Source organism: Vespula pensylvanica, chromosome 1 (assembly GCF_014466175.1).
Source record: "Vespula pensylvanica isolate Volc-1 chromosome 1, ASM1446617v1, whole genome shotgun sequence".
Classification (NCBI taxonomy): domain Eukaryota; kingdom Metazoa; phylum Arthropoda; class Insecta; order Hymenoptera; family Vespidae; genus Vespula; species Vespula pensylvanica.
In genome coordinates, this window is record NC_057685.1 from 12,566,794 (window position 1) to 12,589,829 (window position 23,036).

The 23,036-nt window shown below is 39.1% G+C and overlaps 1 protein-coding gene across 3 annotated transcripts in view; it reads right to left on the bottom strand.

Moving 5' to 3' along the window:
* The window catches only part of LOC122634679 (histone-lysine N-methyltransferase 2D-like), a 298,047-nt gene that overhangs the window by 258,107 nt on the left and 16,904 nt on the right, over positions 1-23,036 (bottom strand). For 2 of the 3 annotated variants that reach the window (XM_043823897.1, XM_043824070.1), the window contains one exon: positions 510-639. In XM_043823897.1, coding sequence (XP_043679832.1) covers positions 510-639 — 130 coding nt within the window. Of the gene's footprint in view, positions 1-509; positions 640-17,097; positions 17,139-23,036 lie in introns of those variants that run through there. The other variant, XM_043823984.1, reaches the window with a different exon arrangement.

Here is a 23,036-nt window from a genome sequence, read left to right on the forward strand (position 1 = left end):
TTGTTACGTCACGAGGCTTTCGCAAGCTTGCGTGAACACTTTACACCACCACCTAAACGACGGAACTTCGTTCTAACTTCTATACCGTGATCTGCACTTCCCTTACGATTTCACGTCATTGTCGTTACTGTAGTCATTTGCCATGAATCATAAAAAGAGATATCTACGTTACATTATGGATACAAACGGAAAGTATCTTCCTTTTTTTTTTCTTCTCCCTCTTAAGAGAAGGATCATTCACCCTCGGTCTTTCTACGCTTTATATAATCTCGCTCGTTCGCGTTAAATTTATTCATAGCTCGGCTAACAACGTTACAATGTATTTTGCCTACCGCGAGAAGCAACAGGAGTCATTTATATCGTGCGAATCGCCTCGAATTTTTGAATATCCAATGATTACGATTGCCTCGAATCGTGAAGCAAGCGAGACCACGTATGAAAGAAGACAACAAAGAAGAAACAAAGTAGAACAAGAAGAAGATTATGAGAAGGAGAAATAATATTCTTACGTTTCCGTGCACCCCACGATGAATGTTTATAACTCTCGATGTGTGTAGACAAGTGCACGCACGCACGACACTCTGCGTCCTGTAAACTCTCGATGACGGCAATGCATCTGTTTCACATCGATGGCGATTCCTGTAACACGTACGATGAAAAATATTATTAAGGAATATCTCGCAAATGGTAATATCTTATCACATATAAGTTTCTATGAGTTGTTATAGTAAATACGAGAAAAAAAAAATTACGTATATAAATTTGTTGAAAAATCCTATGGGGAAATATTCCGCGTGGTATTATATATAAACGTTTTGTCGAACGCACGACTAAACGAGAATAAAGCAAAAGCGAAAGAGTGTAAGAGAAAAAAGAAAAATAGGTCTAAGTGGATATATACGAGAGGGTGTGCAGGTGTTGGGTGCCTTTCGGATATATTCCATCGCGAATGGATATAGGTGCGGACGCGCACGTGCTCCATGCCGCGTGTCAAGTTGTATACTCGCTGTAAAAGACATACATTATTCAGGTCGACACTCGGGCATTGCCTACGGAGGTGGATTCGTACGACTGGGAGATTCGAGAAAAATAAAAATCTACGAGAAGGAGGATACAATGTGACAGCCTGCGATTCCAACGGAAGAAGATGGCGACCCGTCGACTGGTTACCGACATAGACTCCAACGATGTTTGCTGCTTTTTAAAAATGTCAAGAGATAGCCAAGCTGACGTATAGATAGTATAGGCATATACTTAATCCCTTCGATATCCTTCGATGCGTTATTATGAAGTGCGAAAAATAATCAGAATTAAAATATAATAATAACGATTCGAAAACATTTCTGATCTATAAAGAAGGCATACATTTTTTTCAAACATTATTTCAGTCCATATACATACATATGTATATGTTATCTAACAGTAAAAAGATCTACGCACGGAGAATCTCTACGAATAGATTTTATTTTCCGATTTCCTTACATAATTGTAATAAAATAAAGAGAGATAGAGAAATTCGAGAGGCATTCTACGATCGATATCTAATATCTATTTGCTAATATTTCACACATAGTTGGCAGAAAACCATCAACCTCTCTAAACTCTCTTTGAACGCCATAGAAAAACTGCGAACAAACGGTTCACGAAAATGAAAAAAATAAAATAAAGAAGAAGAAGAAAGAAGAAGAAGAAGAAAAAAGTGGGAAAGCAAGGGATCTTTTCGAATCCATTTACCAAGAGAGGAATTCGTAGACGTCCGAGTCTTTTCGGAAACTTCATCGATTCGACAAGCAAACAAGCTGAGAACGTCGTGTCGTTCGCGTCGCGCGGTTTACGGATTAAAGTGGATTTTCTGAGCTTTGAGATAACATCCCTCCGATGTTCTTCCTTCTTCTTCTTCTTCCTCTTCCTTCCCCTCTTCTTCCTCTTCTTCTTCTTCTTCTTCTCTTCTCTCATCTCTTTTTCCTGCCATCAGCCCCATCGCTCGCTCGTTCTCGCTTTCGAAAGTAAGCAAGAACAAAGGTCGAGAATCGCGCGATAAGACGAGCGAGTTCCACCCTTCGACCAATATTTCTCGCTACCTTTCCTTCTTCCTTCCTTCTTCGCCCACGGCCTTTTCATCCTTTCCTCTACTACGTTCGGATTTTATCTTCGTAATTCCCCTCTTCTTTCCCCTTTCCATCCCACCTCTTACTTCCGTTATCTAATGTTTATGGACGAACTGATCCGGCCTGTAGCGTCGATCGCTCTTTAAACGAGTCTTTCGAGATTAACCTCGTACCTCTTCCATTTCTACTTTCAATGCTTCCAGTCTGACGATTTTACGTAACACGAAAATTACGTAAAATGAAAGAAGATTGGACATAAGGAGAATATTATCGTCGTTTGTTAGAGGAAATACACCGATCCGAGCGAGAACACGAATCGGAACGTAAATCGATTTGTATCGTTTCAAAAGACGAAATAAGTAAGATAGAGGGAAAGAAGAGAAAAGAAGTAGCAAGTCGATAAATGAAAAGAAAAAAAAGAAAAAAAAAAAAGAAAAGAAAGAAAGAGAAAAAGAAAGAAAGAAACAAGAGAAATGTCGGGACGACGTTCGAAGTGGTAGAAGATGGGGAAAGCCGCGGCCCGTTTAGCGGACGGAGATGGAATTTCGTTTCCAAGGAACACAACCCCTATTTAACCACGTCGGTAAGAAAGTTAGATAGCTTAGGCTAGCGCGTAACTAAATAACAAGCAAGAAGAGATATAGTTGCAGTGTAGAGGCCGTAATTAAAACCGGCCGGTATTTACCCGGGGGTAATGAAGGGGCAAACACACAGTTTGTCTCCGTTAGTCGTACCTATCTCGGTATCCTACTCCTTCCCATTAACCATAGGTAGAGCTATAGCATCGAAAGAGCGAATACGAACGCAGACTCCTACACAGACTTATCGGTGACGATTCGTCCCCGAGCTATGCGACAAGTAACGAAACGTTGAACTTTTTAGTGAGTTTCTCCCATGTTGGACTTTTATTTCGAACAACGCCAAGGCCAAGCCCTTTCTCCCCTTTTTAAGAAACATTTCGCCATGCATGAATGACGGCTTGTACAGTTTCCTCGCGAAGCTTCTCTTCTTCCCAAGCGATAAACTCGAAGAGAAAAATGATCCGAACTCTTACGAGGCTCACGAGGATCAGGATCGAGTGACAAATAAGAGCTAGAAACGAGCCAGCCAGTTTCCTTATTTTCCAAGCAGTAAAAGATTGATACCGGTCGAAAGGAACGATCCTACTTTTACTGGATAGTTCGTATTCCCTAACTATGGGGTTTGCTTTCATCTAAGCGTCGCGATAAATCTTCCAAGGTCGATCCTACATCCGACATTCTCTGGCGTACCTCTTCTCTTTCTCTTCCACTCTCTTCTAATCCTCATCAAATCCGAAAATCAGTCACGCGATCTGTAGTAATCGAGAAATAAATTGACGAGCGTGCAAGGGAAAAGAAGGAACCACGATTAGACGTGCGAAATATGTTCGAGGGGAGAGATATCGAATAGATTGGATCTAAAAGGAATTTGAAGGCAATAGTGTCTCCAATTTTGCCATAGGTTCGACGGCTTTAAGAGCAAAACCACGGAGTTGGCTCGGTCGAGGAGACAATTGGACGTCGGCCATAGTCTTGAGCGACAGCACAGATGCGGCAAAAATATTCACAATTACGTCCCGCTTAACATCCAGCCCGTCTCTGCCGTGAATAATAGACGGGCCATCCGGCGATCCTCTTACCTCCCCTTTTTCCTCGCACTGCTCTACGGAGCAGAGTCACCACGCTCTTTCTGTTTCTCTCCGCCTCTTTTCGTTTTTCGTTCGTCAGCGACGTGCTTCTTAGAAATTCGGTTGGCCTAGAAATTGGCACAAGGTTCCAACGGCCATCTTATATCACGGACGCCATACGAATTTTTCTATTTTCGCAGTTAGTAGCCGTCACTCTACGTGGTCACGAATTCCAAAAATGAACGCGGAAGCCACACACATCGTCGAGACGACGTACGGTCTTTCAAGAGAGAGAGAGAGAGAGAGAGAGAGATAGATAGAGAGAGTAAGAAAGAATCAGAGTAAATAAAACATAAATAGAAAAGAGAGAGAGAGAATGCAAGGAGATTAATGCTTCGACCACTTTAATAAATTTGCTGAGGCGATCTCAACGGAAAAGTTTTTCTCAATTAACTTGCTTAATACAAATACTCGGCGAACGTGTACCATCTTCGACGGACGGTACTTTCTCGCGATATACATAGATGATATTTAACTATCTCGATCGGACAAGAAACACTTCGCATGAAAATAATAAAAAAAAAAAAAAGTCTTGTTTAAGAAATAATAGAAATGCTGTGAGAATAATTGAAGGTAACGTCGAAACGTTCTTAATTCTTCGATCTTTAAAATACATTTAACAAGTTTCGCGAGAAAATATAAAGAAAGATTCGCGAGATAAACTCTGTCTTGAATAGAGCTCGATGAGGAGAGACGGCTTTGGTCGATTCCCTTGACGAGAGACAACAACGTCCTCCTCCAACTGTGTGCAAGAACTCGTGTCGTTCGAAATTCCTCGGCGAACCTATTATCGGGAAGCACTAGCGTTTTAAAATATACCCCCGGCGTGTGGCATTTGCAATTCCGACGAGGAGCGGCGAGTTTGCAATTCGTTGGAGAGAGGCTCGGCCGACTCTCCTCCTCTACCGCAACTTGCATAAACACATTCGAGCTCCGTGCGAGTGTGCGCAGCTGTACCAGCCGAGTGCACCTTCAACGCTCCTCCGAAGCTTCTCCTCCGGCGCTTTTGACGTTTATCCACCTCCACTTTCACCGATCGACCGATCATCTCCATTCCGATTACGATTACGACTCTACGATATATAGGAAGAAGCCTTCGAACTAACTCGGACCGGTGAATCGAACGGAATCATCTGTAATAAAATTCAAAATCAAACGAGATTGCTCTCTCTTCTTCTTTCGTCGAACGAACCTCTCCAAGCTTAGACCGACTTTCCTTACGTAAATTCTATCCTTCTTCCTAATTTCCTTCCTAAATTCATCTGGACAATATTTTTTATAATACAATAACAAAGCAACGATTAACGATTTCGTGTCGTTAAATACAAGAAAGAAAAAGAGAGAGAGAAGCATTCGCCCGATGAAATTTTAATGAATGGAGACTCTTTTTCTTTTCGCATGGACAGATGTCCTTTTAAACGAAGGACTCGCTTTACTCGACGATAATATCTCTTTTTCGTGACTCTTCCTTCTCGTGCAGGAAAAGAATACGATGCTCGGGCGTGAACGGTGAAACTCCCTCTCTCTCTCTCTCTCTCTCTTTGTGTTCCATTCTTTCCTATCTTTTTTCGCACCCTCCCACTTACACAGCATCAAAAATTGGAAAAGAGCCAAAAACAGCAAACCGCCTTTCTTTCTCTCGACCCAAGCGTATTTCTCCTCCTTTTCCCGTCTCCTTATTTTCCCACATCAATTTATCCCTTCGTTCTTCTGTCTCCGTTCTTTTTCTTCCTCTCCTTCCGCTTCCACTTTGGCTTTCGTTTCGCCTCGTCCTGAGCGAGCGACCGCGGATAAATTATTGTTTATCTTTCCTCGCACACCCTTGCTCATTTTTTCCTTCGCTTTCATTGTTTGTTATTGATAAAAATTAATCGGCACGTACGCCGAGCTACCTCGAAAAATCGAAACGATTCTTGGGAGATACATATAAAAAATTAATCTGAGAGAAGTGGAAGAGAAGAGAGAGAGAGAGAGAGAGAGAGAGAGAGAGAGAGAGAGAGAGAGAGAGGCAGGCAGCACGGGCATTCACGAGGGAATAGATGAGCGAAAATCGTTCCGAGAGTAAGTAAATAATCCGGAGAATTAACGGAAATTCGATAAAAAAATAAGTATGCAAACGGTAAGCTAGTCTCCCTTTTTTCTTCCATCCCCTTTCCAACCACCCACCCGTTTACTCGAAAAAAAAGCATAGAATTCAATTTTCTCTGACCTCGGGATCAGGATCGAAGACGATTGCTTTCTTTTCTCTCGACTTACGATCGGGTCGATGTCGCGAACTCGCGAGAATACATTTTAGCGACGAGTCAAGGTACTGAGGCCGAAGAGAAATACGTTGACCGAAAGTAAAATGTCCTAGCAAATCGGCGTCGCGGAAAATGGAATTTCCAATACGTCACCCACGGCGAATTTCGACGGTAGCAAATTGTGTATCAATTCGGTCCATTTCATCGGCTTCTCTTACACGGCGAACCGATACGTCTTTCGAAAAACTATCCGAATATCTTCGTATTTACAACTCTCTGCTGCTCGTCGTTGAATTTCGTACCGTGAAATAATTTCTCTCTCTCTCTCTCTCTGTCTCTCTTTTTTTCCCACCCCCCCTTTCGCACAAAACCCTCCCCCTTCGCTTTAACGAATTTCAGCCGGCTATTTCCGTCAGTTCAACGCAGCTACTACTTTTTATCACATCGTTGCCGCAATAACGACGCAGTTAAATTTTCGAAACAACCACGAGAAAACAATGTGCGGATGCAACGACTTTTATTCATGATGGAATAATAAGTCATCTCGCGTGTAAAAGCTAAAAGAAGAAATGAAAAAAAAAAAAATAAAAATAAAAAAAAAAATAAGAAAAAAGAGACAACTCGTATTATTGGTAGTTTAATACTATAAATCATCAAATCACTATGTCGAAAATCATTATTTTATCTCGATACATATCTTAAATATTTTATCTTTAGTTTCCTTTCTTTCTTATAGATACCGTGTATTATAAATCGACATACTTTAGACGTTTCATCGCAATATTCTCTAAAAAATATAATCAAAACGGACTGTCGAGTTTCTCGAGAGAACTAGTCGAACGATTTAGTCGTTGATGAAAAACGGAAGTAGTGACAGGCTCACGATACTAACGGTATAATATATTATACATACTACGATATATATATATATATATATATATATATATATATATATATATAGATTAAAAAGAGTTGTAGGAAGCACCTTACTTGAAAATAAACGCGCGCACGTACGAACAACTGTTACGATCACCGTAGATAGCACCTGTTATCTTTATTTCGGCATTTTCAACTCGTTGCTTTCATGGTTCGTTTCCATTTCATGCTCCTCTAAATACTCGAGCATCGTCCTTACATCTCTCAAGATACATCCAATGCCATCTTCCACGAAATCTCGACGATATCTTCGACTTGACAATCATTCGAGCTGATGATTTCGTACATAATCCAAATGTTCTCATTTCTGTCATAAATTTGGACAAAGGAATTTCGCATTTCCCTGCAAGTGAAATAACCGAGGAAATAACAAAGGAAAACAGCTTGAAAATAATTTCTTTGTATCTCCGTGAATTATCGAGGTTATCAGGTATGTGTCAGAAAACTAACCGAGCTGGAGAACGAAAGAAAGAAAGAGAGAGAGAGAGAGAGAGAGAGAGAGAGAGAGAAAGAGAAAGAGAAAGAGGATTTACCTTGTGCGTACCAGTCGCATTTAAATTGCTAACCACGAGTGCCAGCTAACGCGGGCTTGTTTCAAAAAGGAAGAAAGTCAAAGTAAATGCAGGCCGAAACGATATCATTTCCTAGATTTATCGTTCTACTTTTCTACACATAACTTTCGACTCACCTTTTATCTTCCATCCTTTAGACCATAGGCGGTTTATCGTTTCGACTCGACTGATCGAAAATCGCCCGTCATCTTGCGTTAGTTAAAAACGAGCTTTGAAATACAGATTGATGATAAGTTTGCGAGACTCTTACGATTATACGAATGTGCACGCAAACTAGAAACTCAAGGACTTTCTTGTACCTTATATATTACTTATCCTATCGTTTAAACACACATGGCTAACTTCTTACCACACGATCCCCATCATCGATCAATCCGTTCTCTCACTACTTAAATTCACTAGGCATCGCTTCGTGTTTAAAATCAAAAGTAGTAGAGCTCACGAGGAGGTCTTCTCACATCTTACTCAATTATGGAATAGAGACAGATAGAATATAGACGTGTATCTGTAGTTGTCTAAGGAAAATGCCGCATTCGAGATATTATCGTTTAAAAAATTCTGAAGATCAGGATTTCTTCTTATTAACGATCTTTCCTTCTTTTCTATTTTAATATATAAATGTAAATAACGATAGGAAACAGATTAGTCATAAAAAAAAAAAAAAATAATAAAAGACAGAAACAAAAACGTTGCAACTACACGAGGCACGACGTTATAAATAGTAAGAATCATTTATTCTCATTTGACCGAAGTATACTAGTAGAGACGCTAATCGTCAGTTGCCCACCAGTGCTTTACACGATAGAATGTAATATACAAAGCACGAGAGAACTTCGTTGAATTTTTATTCGTAAAGTAATCGTAAGAGTCTCGCAAACTTGTCATCAACGTGTATTTCAAAGCTCGTTGTTAAATGATGCAAGATGACGCGCGATTTTCGAGCGCCGAGTCGAAGCACCTTCAAAGCCAGAAAGAAAGAGAAAGACAAGTAGAGAGAGAAAGAGAGGGAGAGAGAGCCAAAGACTCGAAGTTCTTCTTTCGAAAAGAGAAGGATATCTTTTCAATTTCTCGGCACTGTGTATGAAGCCCGAGGCTTTACGAGGATTGGAGGGTGCCAACGCGGCAAATCGATATCTGACCTCGAGCTCTGCCTCTTTCTCTCTTGGCAAAGAAAAGTACGAAGAACGTGGTGGTTCGAGCTCAACAACCACTAACCGTAGAAAAATTTATCTACGTACACAGCCACGAAGAAAGAAAGAGAGATAGACGAACGAGAAACTACTTTTGTTTGCTTGTAACACGAATTAATCCATCCGGCTACGCAAGAGAGCTAAGTGACAACTTTCCGATAAGTCGCTTTGCTAACACTAACAAGTTGGATATAAATTTTAGGAATGTTTTAAATCGAATCAATGTCGACACGAGACAGGTTCAAAAAGTACATTACTTTATATAAATGAAAAATTATAAATTTCAGGAGTAACAAACAAATTACGTATAGCGAGTTTCGAAAAGGGAGAACGAAAAGAGACTAGAAAAATCTTTCTTGTTGGATAGATGATAAAAACAACGTAAACGAGCTTATGGAAAACGTGGGACGTCCTGTGGTTGAGGATGGTTGTGGAAGGACCAACAGTATGTAGTAGAAGTTACCAGGAACGAAAAACTTTTCGTGGATTAGCTCCGTATGTAAAAACGTCGCATTTATCATTTCGTTGACGACATTGAGCTCGGAATTTCCTTGGTTTTCGTTATACTCCGCCGAAACGATAGATAAATTTTTCCGTAGAAAAATAATTCCGCTCTTTTCCTCTGTGCATGTACGAAAAGACTTTGGATAGAGAAACTAAGTTAGTTATCGTAAGGCGAGCATTCGAATTCTGGCGATAGCATGAAAAGTGCTTGGAAGAGAAGGCAGGTAATCCGTTTTGAGAAATAGAAGATGGAAAGAGAAAGTAAGATCAAAAAGCGAGAAATCGTGCTGGTAGACTCCGTATCTCGTTCCAGCTCGGAAGAAAATCTTCTTCTTCAACGAAATGCTGAACTTACAAGTTGTTAGTCCGAGCAGTTCTGCGGTTCTCGAAAAACGCTTAAGGAGAAAGAAATCGCAACCGCGGAAGGAAATGGTTGCCTTTCCTTGGATGCGAATCTAAGTAGATACCAAAGCGAACTAGAGAGACGTATTACTCGACTGAAAATAAAGCTTTGCTTCTAGCTCACTATGCGTTTTATCTCAGGCGTATAATCTAAAACAGGCCGTAAAACCGACTATACGAATCCGGGTCGCTTCATCCACCTCACCCGCGAACGTGCTAGGAAAGGAGCCAGAAACTGAGCCAAAAGAACGAAAGGAAGAGGGAGATAACCACGGAGAAGCCACGGAGAAAAGAGAGCTCTATACCATAGCCGCGAATAATGTATCTTTCTTGCATTTATATTCTTAAGATGTAAGTAGATATTTAGATATAAAACTTATTACGCTCCATAGATGCAACCTCTCTTTCCTCCTTATAAATGATATTTCGATATTCGTTAAATTAAAAATCATTGCTATCAAGATATGACGATTCGTCGTAAAATTTGTTGTAAGTACATATGTATGAATGTATGTATAGAGAAACGGGCCGCAACGAGTCACTAGTTGTGGAAATTCGAGCCACGTAGGAACCTTCACTTAACTACCCATTAAATACGAGCGACCGTTGCTATCCACTGTATGACTTTTGGCCAAGCTCTTACGGACGAAATCCACAGTAATCTAGAGAAAATTTCATGGCCGGTAAAAACTGGAATACTCGAGTAACGATCGATATCCGAGGTAATAAAAGTTGGACCTGATCTTTGCCACGAGCCAACATTCGCTAAAATTCCATTTTTCAAATCGATCGTTTATTTAGTTTATTCTTTTTTCTCTTTTTCTTTCTTTCTTTTATTTATTTCTCTCTCTCTCTCTCTCTCTCTCTCTCTCTCTCTCTTTTTTTTAAGCGATACTTTTAACTCATTGTTTTCGTATTAATGCCATATCAATGTTTTACGAGTACGGTCGAATAAAATTTTTAAATACGCGATGTTATTAATCGTCTACGATTTAGGGACCGAGAAACGATCGATCAAATCGATCACCGATACAAACTATGGAATCGAGAAAAGATGATCTATGAGTTTTATGAATCGATGATCGAACCTGTGGGTAATTCTACCTGATCTATGAACCAAACGAATTATCGTTGGTGGTACGAAATTACGAGTAGATGGGTATCGATATTGATGACAAATTAGCCGTCTCCGTACGATTAAACGACCCTCCTTCTTTTGACGCAAATTGCCTCGTTAATCTGGTATTAAATCGGGGTATAAACGATCGCGGCAGGTTCTACCTTTTCCTTCGAAGGGTCGTATTTTTGCTAGAAAATGGAAAGACCTCGTTGGAATCTTCTACGAGAGAAAATGTGTACATTAAAAATTTCGTCGTAATCTTCGACTTTAGAAAAATCCATCAAAAGTAGAAATTCAAACTATTAATCGGATTTGAAATAAATGAAATCAATTTACGTTGATCGCACGTAGTTCGCTTGAAATTCTTTTCATAATTAATAAAACCCACATGACGACGAATTGAATCTAAAAACGAAAGAGAAAAAAAAGAAACATGTTTTTTTAATAGACTATTAGTAGATCTCCGAAAAAGTTTCAAAGTACAGACGTGTTTGACGATTTCGATATTAAATATCAAATTGCTTTAGGATATTAGCTAATAAATGAATTGACCGTTTATGTTCCGAATCGAAAAAAGTTCTTAAACAACTCGAATCTCCCGAGTACTGAAATACATTATATACTGACGTTGTTACGGTGTTGATTGAAATTCAGTAGTAACGATAAGATGTTAGTAGTCAAGTTTTGAAACAATGAAACGGTGAATGTCGATAATCAATGAGATCGCGTTGCAACTAATTTCGTTCAAAAAATAATGAACTATCGACTACGCGACGTAAACAACGTATTGTTTATATTTGCAGTTTGAAATAACTTTAATCTTAGTTATTTCTAACTTCGAAATGAAAACAAGAGAGTACTTTTTCAGTGCGTTTTAAGCGTTTCGCAATTACTGTAAAAAGTTTTTAATCACGATAGAAGACGAAAGTAATCGTCGTAAAATTCGTTCCGGATTAAAGTTAATAGAGATTAGCTAGGTATATTTTGAAAAATAACGATACACTTTAAAGATTAGCTTTTCGTTTGTACGAAGAGAATCGACTACCGTGGTAACGTTCTTTCCTCGTTAATTACGAGCGGCTTTCGAAGATAACTTCTCGGAGATATCAAAATCAGTAGAAGGGACGGAGGACTGAGAAACAAGAGAAGAGAAGAGAAGACGAGAAGTAGAAGGAGAATCGATTGGGCGAGAAAGGCGAAAGGAGATACTAAGACAGATTGGCACAATCGGTCTGTATCACGTTGCTACTTGTCTAACCGAGTGTAATCCAAGTTTGGCGCGACTCCACGATGATGTACGCATACATGCGTCAGTTTGGAACGCAAAGCTCGTTGGAAACGACAGGACGAAGGAGCGGTGGTCCGTGAAAGACACGGTAATAACGCGAACTATGCAGAAACTGGATAGATTGTCCGCACAAAGAGCGATTTCACGAAACTAGCGAAACTGGATCGCGGCTTTGTATTAGCAGCATTCAAAACACTTATGAATTCGTGCTTAGGTAGAACATGAAACGACGTTAACGTTAACGTTAACGTTAACGTATAAAGCATTTCTCCTTTACCCGATTATTTCTCGAAGAATCATTTCGAAAGGAAGAGAATGCGATTGCCATACCACCGAGAAATCTCAGAGAAACTTTTCGTTTCTCAGCTAATTTAATCCGAGCATTAACCCGATGATGGGTCGAGTGATCTTCTCGGTCTCTCTCTCTCTCTCTCCCTCTCTCTCTCTCTCTCTCTCTCTCTCTCTCTCTTATTCTTCCTCTATTTCTGGAATCTCCGTGAGATTTTCAGAGAACATTTACCAAGAACGATAATAATTCCTCGCAACGACAACGTTTGTTATGAGCTTATTAAGAAGGTTCTCGGAGTATTGTGCAAGAGAGAAAGAGACGAATAGATAGATAGATAGATAGACAGACAGATAGATAGATAGATAGATAGATAGATAGATAGATAGATAGATAGATGGACGGATGGATGGATGGATGGATGGATAGATAGATAGATAGATAGATAGATAGATAGATAGATAGATAGATAGATAAAGAAAGAGAGAGAGAGTGAAAAAACGCGGGAATTTCGGTCGTTACATCGGCCACAACGTGCGAGAGGTTGATGCTGAGTAATGGAGCAATTAATTTGGAAGTGCCTTCTCTTCTCTCTCCTCTCCCTTTTCCCTTTCTCTCCGACCGTGAAACAAGGGACTTGCGTTGAGGGTGGAAGTAAAAGGAAGAGAAGCACGCTCCGTCGATACGAGGCATTAAGCACACGCGAAAATGTTTGGTGCGCGAACCTCGATGGGAAAAGCCGGATAAAGAGGTGCGCGTGTTACGGGCGCCCGCCTAGAGAGGATCTATTTTCCTTGCTGAAGATAAATCCGCGCTGGCAGGTAAATCAATTTCCTGTTCCGTGGCAGCGAAACCTGCTGGAGACAGGACGAATCGTTATACTTTTTATAACATTTTTCCAAGTCAATTTCCTCTTCGTATCGTCGACGAAACTTTTGCGATATGTATCGTTCTATGAGGAATTTTTTTGTCTATCTCTTTCTTTTTCTCTCTTATTTCTTCCTTTTTTTTTTGTTTTTCTTTTTTGTCTTTATCTAGCTTTTCGAACATACACGCGCAATAACATGGAATAAACAATATGCGTATATAAGAGAAATCAATGTCTATAAATATAACGTATTTTATTCGTAAAACAACCGAGATTATAATCTACGTTTAAAATCTAATTTTCCCAAAACTCAAATTCTGAGTGTTCCGGCATAAATTCAAATCCATAAGCTGAGTACTCAATTATCGAGATATCAACATATTTGTCGCTTTCAGAATAACTGCATTCATCGAATGTAATGAATTATAATATAATTCATCGCATACATATATGTATACCATCATTATATAGATATTATATAACGACGTATATAAAATAATTTCATGACATCGAGATTATTCAAATTATTTCTATTTCGCTATCAAAATACATTAGTGTAACAGAAAATATATGTAAATATCTCGCCGATTGTAAATCCGAAGGAAGATCAGAATTTATGGATAATAGAGAGAAAGAAAAAGGAAGAGTTACGAATGAACAACGTTTTAAGATCTTGGAACGGGTCGATATTGAAAAATAGTAGAATAATATTAACTTGTAGATTAGACCAAATTAATCAGACGATAAATATCATATTAGTCACTCCAATCGATCGATTCATCTGGCATAGACGTCGAGAGAGCGATGATTATTACCGATGATCTCTCGATGCTCGAACACCGCCGAGAAGAGAGAGAGAGAGAGATAGATAGATGTTGGTATATAGTCGTTCGTGTATCGTCGAGCAACGCCTCGGATATCGCGACAAGGACGCAGCGATAAAGGGACAACGTTGAGCCTGATGAGACCGAGCAACGTCGATGGAGAGAACATGGGAGGTCCACGACGACGGGAGTCTGACGAGCGCAACGCTAACCGGCAACGCTCTGTTTCTCTTCTCTGTCTCTGTCTCTCTCTCTCTCTCTTTGGTGGCATTGTTCGTTCAACCTACGGGGTCCCGCATGTCCAGTTCACGCGTGATAACACGGCATTCATACGTGAAGAGCCAATGTTACGCTATTTACCGTTGCACTGGAACGGGTATTGGAGCTGCACCTGCATTTCGACGATGTTACGCGTCCATCCCTTCGTCCCTTCGGTAGGGTACGTTCGCGGGATACAAGCATAGGGTACGTTTATAGGGTACGTCCATAGGGTATGTCCATACGGTTTACGCACCGCGGACCGCCATTGTCTGTGACACCAATGTGTACATAGAAATGGTAGAGACCGAAAATTTTGTCGATCGAACGACGATTCTTCGCTCGGTTGGAACTTTCGCCTATTGAGTCACGAGTCTCGTTACTTTATGGATATACGCTTCTCTTTCTCTCCGTTCACCCATACACGGTGTTTCAATTAAAGCGATATTCCGTAACTACTAATAGAAAACAAATGTGAAACACACCGACGACCAAATAAATCGCTCTTTGTTTCATTTCCAAGCAACCGAACGTTTTTCTGCTATCACCCTCGTATTATTATGATGATGATCATAATAATAACAATGATAATAATAATACTACTACTACTACTACTAATAATAATAATAATAATAATAATAATAATAACAACAACAACAACAACAACAAAAACACAATCGGAGCGTAGGAAAAGGGGAAAACATGCTGACGACAATCCCGGACAATTGATCGTTAGAAAAGAACATTTCCATCGTGGAGGGTCCAAGGATCGAAACGTTCGCGTAGGTGCGTTTGGCATCCGCTTCGGCGCGCATCGCGGGGCGAACGCGTCGAACGAGGCGAACGGGCTGGAAGGGATGGACTGGAAAGGGGGTGTACGTTGGACAATGGAGGGACTAACAAAGCCCAGCGTGAGGCGAGCGTCGAGACAATACGCCGTGGCTCCGAGCACCCCCGTCGAGATCCCTAAATCAACGTTCACCGTATAATAAAATACTATCACGCCGGCGAGGACTTTAATGAATAACGATTTTCTTTCCGAGAAGAATTCTCTCACTTTTCTTTTTTATACTCGCACGATCTCCTCGATCTTCTCATATCCCCGTCGATCCTTCGAAATATTATCACATTTTTCTTTCTCTTTGTTTTTTCTGTATATATATATATATTTTTTTTTATTTAATTTTTTTTTGTTCTTTTTATTGTTTTCTTTCTTTTTCTTAAAAACGCGTTATTTTCTTCGTTTATGCATGTTCATAAAAGTCGAGCGCATCGAGCTTATCGCTTCTACTTTCTTTAACAAGACTTTCATTAGGCAATAATCGTTAAAGAGCGACGAGAGAGCTGCCCGGATGGGTACTTTTACCAGCTTCCTGCCGATCGTAAACGCTCCGCCGGTAACTCGAACTTTGATGTTTGATGGCATTAGACGAAAGACAGTCGCAGTCTAAGCAAATAAGATACTTTCATAAAATCCCGGAAAAGCGTCGACTAATTGTAAGCTAAAGACTACACGGGAAATGAACGTAAAATCATAAACGTTTTACCATAGCTCAATTACCGTACGTAAAGTTATACGTACGCATACTATAAGTTAAAATGTAAGAAGAGTTATTTACGTATTAAAAATTCCTATATCTCTTCCCTTTTCTACGGTACTATAGATTACTTGCTGGATTATACGGAATGATAAAGATTTAATTAAGACGTCGGATTTATTTCTTGACGCGTAGCATAAGTTTCTATGAGATTCGATGATCCTATTATACGTGTTACCATTCACGTTAAAGTAATAATCTCGATTTTCGAATAGTATAACGGATCCTGAGTTGTCATTGTTTCGTATATGGAACAACGGCCGGTCAGATTAATGCATACCACCCTATTGGTTTAATATATATAGTTCAAACGAGAATGCATGGTTTCGAGAGATAAAGGGAAGCCTGTAACAGTCAAGTGTAAGCAGCACTTAACCGAGTAACCGGTACTTAACAAGGAACGTTGACGTAGCGTAACGAAATAATTCGAAATGAAGTACGAAATAATACGTATTAACGATCTATTAAGCAATCGTTTTTCATTATATAAAAGGACAATAACGTTAACGAGAAAGTCCGGAAGAATTACGAGAACGATTCGTTCTCCCAGTAGAAAAGGATCTCTTTCAACGTTTCTTTCGGCCGGTCGACTCCCACGACTTTACGAGAAGAGCTATATACGTGATCCTTTGAGTGGACGGACATTCGTACGCTGTCAGATCCATGATGAAATGAAAGCGAATGGGCTTTGTCAAAAAGGATTCCGTGGAATTTGAATTAAAAACGAAATGTCACGTAAATTTTCGAGCACCGAATGGTTGCCTTCGACGCTATTGACTTTATCGGGCATAGGGCGAACGAGGAAATGTTTCGGGAGAGCTTAAAACGGTGTCCCGTGCTTGGAATATTAATGCGTGCGTGTTGCAGCATTATACGAATTCAAGAAATTGCTGGGACACGACGCACGTCAACGTTCTAATGGGAAACATGGGCGATACGTATACACATATACATAGCTACTTATGTAAATGCCTGGATACATATGCAAGGCTGCGCCTTGTTCAACCCTCACACGCTAACTCATTTTATATACGAAATACCTATTACGTCGTGCATGTATAGTATATATAATAATATTTACGTTGCCGTCGTAATATCTACGGAAGTGTTATAAGGTGTGGGAGACACATAAGAAAATTCTATCGACGAAATCTCATTAAAGAAGGAATCCGGTTGATGGATTTGGAAATACCTCGTACGCGCGGCTTCCATCAGCATGATTGTCGCGCTGGGAGTTGAGCGGGTGAGTCTACCGAGCCAGGTCTTCGCGTGACATCGGTGTCACCGTGTTTTCGTTCGCTCAAAAGAGAAAGACACGGAAGGAGGAGAAACGAGCTTTGGTACAAGGGAAGAGAAAAGATGTCGGCCGAGTAAAAAGCCGAAGAAAAAAGGTCGACGGATGAAGGGCAGGCAAATTGACGTAAAAATAGAAGATGCCGTAGAATGTAATAAAAAGAGAGAGAGAGAGAGAGAGAGAGAGAGAGAATAAAGGCCAGTACCACGAGACGGAAATGTGAAAAAAAATGAAAAAGAGAGAGATAAAATAAATATAAAAAAAGAATAAAGGGAATCTCGCTACCCGATACATCACGCTTTTCTTCTCAAGACGGATGGATCGATATTCAATAACATAGAACGATAGAAGGCCGAGACATTTAAATGAACCGATCTAAACATCTTTATTGTTTATAAATTAACTTTATTATGAATAAATTTTCATTCAATATTCAGAAATTAATCCAGATAGTTAACCGTTTTAATTTAAATGTCCGAAAAAAAAATTGTATCGTAAAATCGTATTAAATCGATATAATGAGCGAAACAAGAATGAATATATTCATTTCTCTAAATGCACTGTGTCGGAGTCACGAGTAAAGCGTACGTAATTCAGTTAGAGGCCTATACAGGAAACGGGAACGCAGTCGTGTGCCATAGAAATGAATGAGATTGTTCCGTATGGTCATGAATGACGTTCGCTACTACTACCTACTACCACTAACACGTTACTCAACACTACACGAGCACGGGCTTTAAGCCTCATCTTAGGTGGATGTCGTACGACGACAAAATCGTGCGACCTATGTCGAACGGTCGGACACAATGCCAGACCGTATCCATATACGACCGATACTATTTACGACCGATTAATCCTCCGTATACCGTGCCGGAGTCCGATCGGACTTATTGTCTCTAGAGCGATAACGCACACAGTGACGAAACTGCCTACGTAGACGATAAAACGACGATCTATTCCGCATCACACTATCATAAATCCGCAACGGAGAGTGTCGGACAAAAGGATACGATTTAGTTTCTTCTCCATTTTGAGAAAGAAAGATGGTCGTTCGAATTCGTACAACCGTCTCAATGTTTGGTATAATACTCCTGAAGAATTCGCGTTATCGTCGATATTTTTAATAGTGAAATATCGACGTGAATCGGAATGATTTCTGCTTAGATCCTGTAATATTTTCTCTGTCAAATTCGACGTGTCGAAATTTCGAACATTGCGTCCGACGAATATGACGTTATCATATTGAATTTGGATGCGATCTTAGAACGATCTATTTGTCGTTGTACGATATCCAGCTAAGACTAAGCTTTAGGAGGGGAAGAACACGCTTGGCGCAACGGATATCGTATTACGACGTAAACGAAGAAAGTGCTGACCTTGACGTACAGGTGTCCTTGAGGATAAACGAGTAACGGAGCCTTCTACATTGACGCTGGTCGAGTGGTGGTCGTTGAGGTGGGAAGGCTGATGGCACGAGTCATACTGGATAGAAGGGGAAAGGAAAAGAGAGACAGAGAAAGTTAAACGAGCGAGGGGAATGTCGACGAACGAGAACGAGTAAGAGGAAAAGAGAAAGAGAGTCAGCAAAATAGAGGGTTCACGTACTACGCTTCTGTACGTTTGATATTATCTAAAGAAGTTACTCGACATAATCGACCATACTTTCTTCGTATGTTAACTTTTTCAAGTTAATATATACATTACTCGCTCAGTACATTATATATTTTCAACGATACCAAAAATTTTTATAAAATAACTTAACGAGAGAGTTAAGTCGATTGGTCGAATGGTCTTATAGAAGATCCAATTGTGATGCTTGCAAAAGAGCTAGAGAATTGGATACGTGACGTGTGTAAAAGGCAGAGCCACGAACGTAGATTTTCAAGCGAATTCTCCTCATATTCCTCCTCGATACCTGGCATTCCTGAATTTAGAGCGAAGCTTACAGTATAGCGTACCTATCACAAACTTCAACGGCGAGCGGAGTGCACTCACCATTGTTTGACTTGTTGGGCCAGTAATAACAGAAGTTAAACCTCCCGGTATAACAACTGCCGTATAGAATTCACAGTAGGTTCATTCGTAGCTCTTACGCACTGACAACTTACGAATGCGTTTCGTCAATTTTAAGCCGTCCGTTGTCTGAATTCTACGCAAATCAGGACTGCCCAAAAACGATAGGAAACATCGAGAATCGTACAATCGAATTTTTATTAGGGATTTATAATGCATATTCACGATTAAATCAAAATGTTATCTAAACGTTCTTCGACAAACAGAAATCGAGAAGAAATTTGTAATAATTAACGAGATTAGAACAACGTGATTCCAAAAACGAATTACAGACACATTAAATATGGATATCCACAATCCTTAACGATGTCTGATACACAATATACGACGAGCGTAAAGGGCTACCAGTAATAAGGGTAAAGACGGATGTAGCTTGTTAGGGGATGAATGAAAGTTGTCAAGAAGGTCCAATTAATGTCAACTCTTCGAGCTAAGCTTACTATAGTTTACAACCGATTCTAACTACTCCAATTCCCTCTCTCGTACGCTCGTACATCCGAATTTTTTCTGGCTTTCATCGAAATCCAATTCCCTTTTGTTTTGAAAAAAATCATCATCGATCAATCGTTCGTGATATATTATTTATGTTTTTATCCGAGTTAAAAAGCTTATTGCAATTATCGTAATTATCGATATTATATATCTTTATTATAGCGTTAATGCTTATATTTTTTCGATAGACGTACCAATATAAAGGTATAATTTCGAATGAATAACCATAAACATTCAGAGAAAGCAAAGAGATCTCCGAAAGATTTAGTTCTAACGATATTGGCAAGAAGCAAGACTCTCTGCTCGTGAGAAATCGTCTCGCGAATGGAAGGAAGGTCTTTACGATCTCGCTGAGTCAGACAGGACGCATAAACGAGATGGGCGGTACCCAACAAGCAGATATACTACCTTCCTCCCTTAAATCCTATACTAACAAAGGGTGAGAGAGAAAGACAAACGGATAAAGGAGAAGAGGACGGGCATAAAGAAGGCCAAGAAAAATACTGACGAAGAAAAAAAGAAGAAGAGGGTGGAGACATCTCAATGCATATCGTAAAAAAAAAAAAAAAGAAAAAGAAAACAAAAACAACAAGAATACTCTCGCGTGCAAGTACCAGATGGACCAAAAATACATAAAACACGGGGACACTCGGATGATACGTAAGCAGTTTCTTCCAAGCATTTTATCGATCGACTGCATACTATTTCTTTGAAATTACTCCACGTGTGGTTTGTTTTACTGCTGTAAGCGTATAAAAGAAAAAAAAAGAGATAAAGAAAGAAAGAAAGAAAGAAAAAAGGGGAAAAAAAATTTTAAAGAAAAAAATAATAGAAGAGTCAGAGACACGCTCGATCGTTTTTCCAATTGGCACCGAAGAAAAAAAATACAAAAGGAAGAAAGGAAAGGGGAAAAAAAATCGTATACCTGCCTCTGGATTAATTTCCATTTTACTGAATGCGAGCTCGTCCATCCCGAGTTACGTTTAATCGTTCCAATTCCGCTTCAGCCTGCTATCTAACCACCGCGGCGAAAGAATTTATCGGCATACCACGATGCCCACAACTAAATTTGTGTTCACGTTTGGCCATATAAATGCGGCGATGCAGCCACCCTTTTGTTGGCCTACAGAATAATATATAGGAGCGCGTGCTCGCGTGCGCCCATACAAGGTGGATGCTACACGCCGATGATATCTGCTTGTGGATCATTTACATATTCCGTGTAAAGTGCACGAGCACGCACGCGCGCAAAGCATACGTATTATCGGACGATTTCCACGATGCGGGAGAAACAACTGTTGTCGCGCATCGTTCTGCGATCGATATCGCGAACAATTGAAAAGGGAAAAAGACAGAAGAGGACGATCGATATTAGAAAATCGAGAACAGAGATAAGTGGTCAACGAGGTATATATCGGGTGGACCAAAAAATGTTTACGTGTATTCGAATATCTCGTAAACAATGTAATTTTAAAAAGAAACTTTTGAATGGAATTAATTTCTTTTAATGGAATTAATTTCTCTTAATGAATTGTATTTTATTGTAACGAGAATATCGTTTGTAATGTAATAAATCTCAATTTTATTTTAAATATTTTTCGAACGATCTATTGATAAATTTCAAATATCATTGACATGAATTCTTTGGATATGCACTTGACACGAATCCTTTAGTCTTTTTCTTTTAGAGTTATTTAAAAGATAGTTTATAAAATTAAACCTCGAAATTTGGACGACTTACGACACCGAATCATCAATAAAATGATATTAATTAACTCGGAAACGTTGAAAACGTTAATAACAGCTTTTATATTCGACTGGCTCACTATCAAATTATACAAGTAGAACAGTTCAAACATTTATTAGTGTAAACACATACTCACTCAAACATTCACTCGTTCGGTTTTTTACGTAAATGCGTGTACACTTACATACACACGAAGTGTAAATTTGACCGTGCAATCTCCACAAGGTACATTTCAGAGAACGTTCATGCCATTGGTATTTGAAATTTGTCAACCAATATTTCGAAAAATACTTAATGAAATTGAGATTTATTATACATTTTAATCTATCTAATCAACATTTTTATTAATTAATAATAAGTAATATTAATCAGTATAAATAATAAAATATCAGGTTTGCGTTAGGCTTGTGTCACTTATATTACGTACTGATATTTTATTATGAACATTTAATTAAAATACTCATTAAACGTTTAAAAATATTGACTCAATAAATAGGAGCTCTTATTGTATTATAATTAAAAAGTCTCAACGCTGGCTAAAATAATATGCAATAACATGTAAGGGATTCCATTAAACAAATTAAATTTACCTTGACCTAATCTTGGTAGTACCACCAAACATCAAATGGATATTATCATTTAGTATGTCTTTGTAAATCTTACAACTAGTGTCTTCTTTTCAATTTTCTTTTCAAAATTGCATTGTTTACAAGATATCCACCTATATACCTACGTATTTATTTGATATTATTCTATTATAATTCATTAATCAGAAAATCTTAATCAACACGAATCTCAATCACTGATATTATCATCATAGTGATTTTATAACCTTGCAGTAAATATAGCTCCGTTTAACGTTGTTATATGTTATAACAAGTTATAGAATAATATTATTCACCATTATATTACTGTGGCATCCATTATGGTCTACAACATTTATAAAATGTTTAAAATATATTCATGATATTCTATTTAGCGTTATCTAACAAGCATGCATTCTTTATATGAAAGCAAAAACGTAGAAAAAATAAAATGAAAAAGCCCTTGAGAAAAAATTTACTTAGAGTTATTCCTTTGATTCTTTTCTCGATTATTTTTGTTTTCTTTTTTTCTTTTTCTTTTTCTTTCTTTTTTAAGAAAAACGCGTAATGCGATAGGGGGTCGAGCGTCTTCCTCGGTCTACTGCTTTTTAAAAAAGCACATCAGTATTCGTTCTCAACATTCGCCTCTTGCGGAGCATAAACGCGCGGAAAAGTGCATCCGACGTAACACACGCGAGTACTCTCTCTAACTCCTTTACACACATATCTTCGGACACATGCAACCACGTATAGGAAAGTTAGCAAGCGTGAAATTCAAGGGACACGACAGTAACGTCCCCTCGAGTTGAAGCTTCCCACCGCTATCGGCCTTGGCTTCTCGTATCTTAGAAATCTCCGTCTCTACTTAGCATTTATCGCTGGAATTAGGTTAGAACCGAGGACTCTCTCTCTCTCTCTCTCTCTCTCTCTCTCTCTCTCTC